Here is a 4,812-nt window from a genome sequence, read left to right on the forward strand (position 1 = left end):
CTATATGGTCAATTAATCTTTGACAAAGCACAAAAGAATATCCAATGGGAAAAAAATTTTTTTCAACAAATAGTGTTGGGAAAACTGGACAGCAATATGCAGAAGAATAAACTGGACCACTTTCTTACACCATACACAAAAATAAATTCAAAATGCATTAAAGACCCAAATGTGTGACATGAAACCATAAAAATCCTAGAGGAAAATACAGGCAGTAACCTCTTTGATATCAACCGTAGCAATTTCTTTCTAGATATGTCTCCTGAGGCAAGGGGAACAAAAGCAAAAATTAAGTATTGGGATTACATCTAATTAAAAAAGTTTCTCCACAGTGAAGGAAATAATCAACAAAAGTAAAAAGGAACCTATGGAATGAGAGGAGATACTTGCAAATGGCATATCTAATAAAGGGTAATTATCGAAAATTTATAAAGAACTTATCAAACTCAACATCCAAAAAAAAATATTTCAATTAAAAATGGGCAGAAGACATGAATAGACATTTTTCCAAAGAAGACATCCAGATGGCTAACAGACGCTTGGAAAGATACTCAACATCACTGACCATCAGGGAAATACAAATTGAAACTACAATGAGGTATCACTTCACACCTGTCAGAATGGCTAAAATTATCAACACAGAAAACAAGAGATATCGGCGAGGATGTGGAGAAAGGGCAACGCTCTTGCACTGTTGGTGGGAATGCAAACTGGTGTGGCCACTCTGGAAAACAGTATTGAGGTCCCTCAAAATATTAAAAATAGAACTACCTTATGATCCAGCAATTTCACTGCTAGGTATTTACCCACAGGATACAAAAACACTAATTAATTACAAAGGTTTACATGCACCCCAATGTTTAAGGCAACCTTATCTACAATAGTCAAGTTATGGAAATAACCAAGTGTCCATGGATTGATGAATGGATAAAGAAGAGGTGGTATATATAAAAAATGGAATATTATTCAGCCATAGAAAATAAAATCTCGCCAGTTGCCAGGACATGAATGGAACTAGAGAGTATTATGATAAGCAAAATATGTCAGTCAGAGAAAGTCAAATACCATATGATTTCACTAATTTTTGCAACTTTGGAAACCAAACAAATGAATAAAGGGGAAAAGAGAGAGAGACAAACCAAGAAACATACTCTTAACTATACAGAACATACTGATGGTTACCAGAGGGGAGGTGGGTGGGGTGATGGGTTAAACAGGTAATGGAGATTAAGGTGTGCATTTATTATGAGCACTGGGTGATGTATGGAAGTGTTGAATCAGTATATAGTACAGCTGAAACTAATATTACACTGTAACTGGAATTTAAATAAAAACTTAAAAATAGAAAGTCTGAACTGTGCAAAATTTGCAGAATAGGTTTTGTATACACTAGAAATGTAGTTTGTGATAAGTCTTTTTGCTTACAAGTGTTATTTGTGAAAAACATGAAAACCCAATGCTGAGTACTTATAGCCAGAATATTTTATTAATTCCAAGGTACGTTTTCAACTTTGTTTGCCTTGTGATACAGAAGTAGTATCTACAATTACTTTTTCAAAGAATACTCTTTAAATGTTTCTTTTGGAATTCAACTTAAATATACAGTTTTGTATGTGGTGTAATATACAACAACCAAAAAATGTAAACTTTTCAAATGATTTACAATATATTGAATTCATTGCTTTTGCATTTTACAAGGCATTTTTGTATCCCTATTATTGAAGGTTTTGCAATTAAATATATCCTTAATAATCTATTTTATCGTGGATATATCTTTAATAGTATGTTAACATGAAAGGCAGAAAAGTATGCTTAAATCTGATAACAGAAAGTTTATCTGTATAGAAAAGTGTTAAAGAGAATTTTGAAATTGGAAAACCAAATGCTTAGATTTTCATTGTTGTTTGTTTTTATTTTTTAGTAAAACACCACTGATACCTTTTGGTTCACAACAGATCACAGGGTAAATTCCAAACACCTAAGTAGTACCAGAAAAGCCTTTTGCCTACATTTCTCATCACTCTTGGCCCTAATATAGCTAAACTGCACTGAAATTCCTACCACTCCTCCAAGCACTGCAATTACTTTGTTTATACAGTTGCCTCTGTACACTCTTTTCTTCAGTTTACATGCCCAGCAAATCCCTATTTATTCTTCAAAACTACCTCAAAAATACTTCCTTTTCAGTGCCTTTCCCAGGAAAAATATTTCCCCTTTTCCATGGCAAAGTTGCACATCTGTTTCCTTATATTTGTATTACAAATATCTGGTTATATGTCTGTCTCCAACTAAACTATTGACTTTTTTTTAAAGATTTATTTATTTATTTGACAGAAAGAGAGACAGCCAGCGAGAGAGGGAACACAAGCAGAGGGAGTGGGAGAGGAAGAAGCAGGCTCCTAGTGGAGGAGCCTGATGTGGGGCTCGATCCTGGAACGCCAGGATCACGCCCTGAGCCGAAGGCAGACGCTTAACGACTGTGCCGACCAGGCACCCCTAAACTATTGACTTTTTATCTTCAGCACCTAAGATGGACCTTTTGCACTTTGGCATTTCCTCAATAAAGTTTTGATGAATGAAAGAATGGAAAGTAAAACTTTTGTCATCAAAAGGCTTGGGGTTGATACAAACTCAATTCAAGGGATTTCAATATACAAACTACAAATAACTGCTTGGAATTATTTGTCGGTACTGGAATTGGTTAGCAACTTAACAAGGCTGAGAAGTCGAGGATCAGAAAGAGAAAAGTGAAGCCCTGAAGGGTAAAATCACTTATTAAAAAAAGATATATCTGATGAATTGTAGAAGGGAGATACATGAACCTCTGGGCTTCAAACATCATGCCTAGCTCTTTATACTTGGATACCTTCACATGGCATTTGAGGCTCTTCAAGGCCTGGTTCAATCTTGCATTTTATGTTTTGTACTCCACCATTTGCTTTCATATGTGAGTATACATGCCAGTAAACAAAATTCCTTTTCTTGTGAAATATGTCCTCTCTCCTTAACTTCCATGCTATTATTCCTAGGATTTCCTGCCTCTGCTTAAAATGCGTAACAACTGCCACTGTCTTCATGCAACTTTCCATGATTCTCCACATGGATATAAGCTCTGCCTCCTCTGTACCCACCTCTCAGTTTATTTAATACTATTCTTGTAGCTGTAGTTAAACACAGTCTTGTCACCTATCAGGCAGGGTAGGTTTAGGGATTAATGAAGGCCAATCAGGGCAATGGTGGGCCCAGTAAGGAGGGCAGTTTTCCAAAAAGGGAGAAGTGGTAGTTCAAAGGCCAAAGAGGGCGGCCATCACATCTGGCTGGCTCATGCACTGTTGGATGCTCTCCCTCCGAGCAGAGGCTAAGGCACGAGTCTCCTCCTGAAAGCGGCGATGTCCCTCCTCAGTAAGCCTCCAGAGGCCAGACCGTGGTTTTGCATTGGTCCCATCCTGAAGGTTGACTGGTGCCTTCTCAAAGCTGCCCAGGAAGCAGAGGTTGTGGCGGATGGTGTTTTTCCAGCCATTTGGAGCTGTCCAAAAAAAGGGGAAATGCTGTCGGGTGAAATTGTAGATCTCTTGCACATTGAGGCCACAGGGGGGGCTGTTTCTTAATGCCAGGGCAATTAGGTGACTGTAATTGAGGGGCGGCCGGGGCCAGGACCTCCTCTCCTGGCTGTTGCCTTGCCATAGCTTCTGGTTCTGGAAGCACTCCCCTTTGTTAGGGGATTGAAGGGACACAGAGCAGTTGTCATCTTGTTCCTCAGTTTTTTCTTCTGTGAGCTCCCAGTCACTGGGGGAATAAGTGCACTGCTTCTGTGGGGAAGATTTCTTGTTGGAGGAAATTGGCAGGGACTCCATCACTGTAGCCTTTGAGCAGTTAGATTCTTCATCCTTTGGAAGTGGCTGAGGGTAAGGAAGCATTCTTGTCAGATTCTTTTCCTTACTGGGCTTTAGGGTCTCCTGGCTGCCAAGGGGGCACATGATATTTGGATTTACCCACATCCACAGGTTAGGTTCACAGTCAGGACCATCTTTGTCTGGACTGGGTCTGCTCTCTTGAGGCACCTTTGGGGGCTCCGTTACTCGGAGTCTATATTTGGCAAGGTTCTGCTCAGCTAAGTGGCATTGGTCTGTAGTGCAGGGCAAGAAGAACTCATTCCCCATGTCCCAGTCCAGCAGCCCTGGGACCTGGCCATGGAGACTGTACCAGAATTCAGGATTTTTTAGTTTTATATCCATCTTTAGTGGAGAGGTAGATAGAGAGAGAGCTCTAAAAGGACAGAAGCACTTTTTCTGAGGCACTTTTCAAAGCCGTTGTTAGGGCACTGTTTCTGATCCAGTATATCTCATCTGGGGAGCTTATCAGGAGGCCTGTTAGAAGTACTAGAAAAAGGGGCACGGATAACTCATTGATAGGCAATCAAAATGGAGAAGTCAGTGTTCTACAACAGAGCTCAAAACAGAGAAGTAACTAAACAGAGCTTTTTAGCAGGAAAAAAGATCAAAGTAGAATTCCTGAGCTTTTGTTGGAAGCAGGAAGTCCCCACAAGAAGACCTACATATTCTGAATTATGTGCCAGCTAAGGTGATTTTCATAACCAGTTGATTGGCATATCTTTCAATTCTTTCTAGGTTCATTTAATGAATGAACAAACAGGTATACAGATCACATTATATTTCTGAGTTGTTCTTAAATGGTTTAAAAAATCATTCCATTTTTAAATTGCCTTTTGCAAGAGCTTTCATATAGATGATCGCAACTGATTTTCATGACAGCCCTGCAAGAAAACAGTGGGTATCATTAACCCCATGTTAC

At 39.1% G+C, this 4,812-nt stretch overlaps 1 protein-coding gene across 1 annotated transcript; it reads right to left on the reverse strand.

The window, feature by feature from the left end:
• Positions 1–3,284: 3,284 nt before the first annotated feature.
• FOXR2 (forkhead box R2) lies at positions 3,285–4,235 on the reverse strand. Its single transcript, XM_008703187.1, has one exon. The coding sequence runs from the start codon at positions 4,233–4,235 to the stop codon at positions 3,285–3,287; it is 951 nt and encodes a 316-aa protein (XP_008701409.1).
• Between the last annotated feature and the right edge of the window lie 577 nt (positions 4,236–4,812).

Source organism: Ursus maritimus (assembly GCF_017311325.1).
Source record: "Ursus maritimus isolate PB19 chromosome X unlocalized genomic scaffold, ASM1731132v1 scaffold_X1, whole genome shotgun sequence".
Taxonomy (NCBI): domain Eukaryota; kingdom Metazoa; phylum Chordata; class Mammalia; order Carnivora; family Ursidae; genus Ursus; species Ursus maritimus.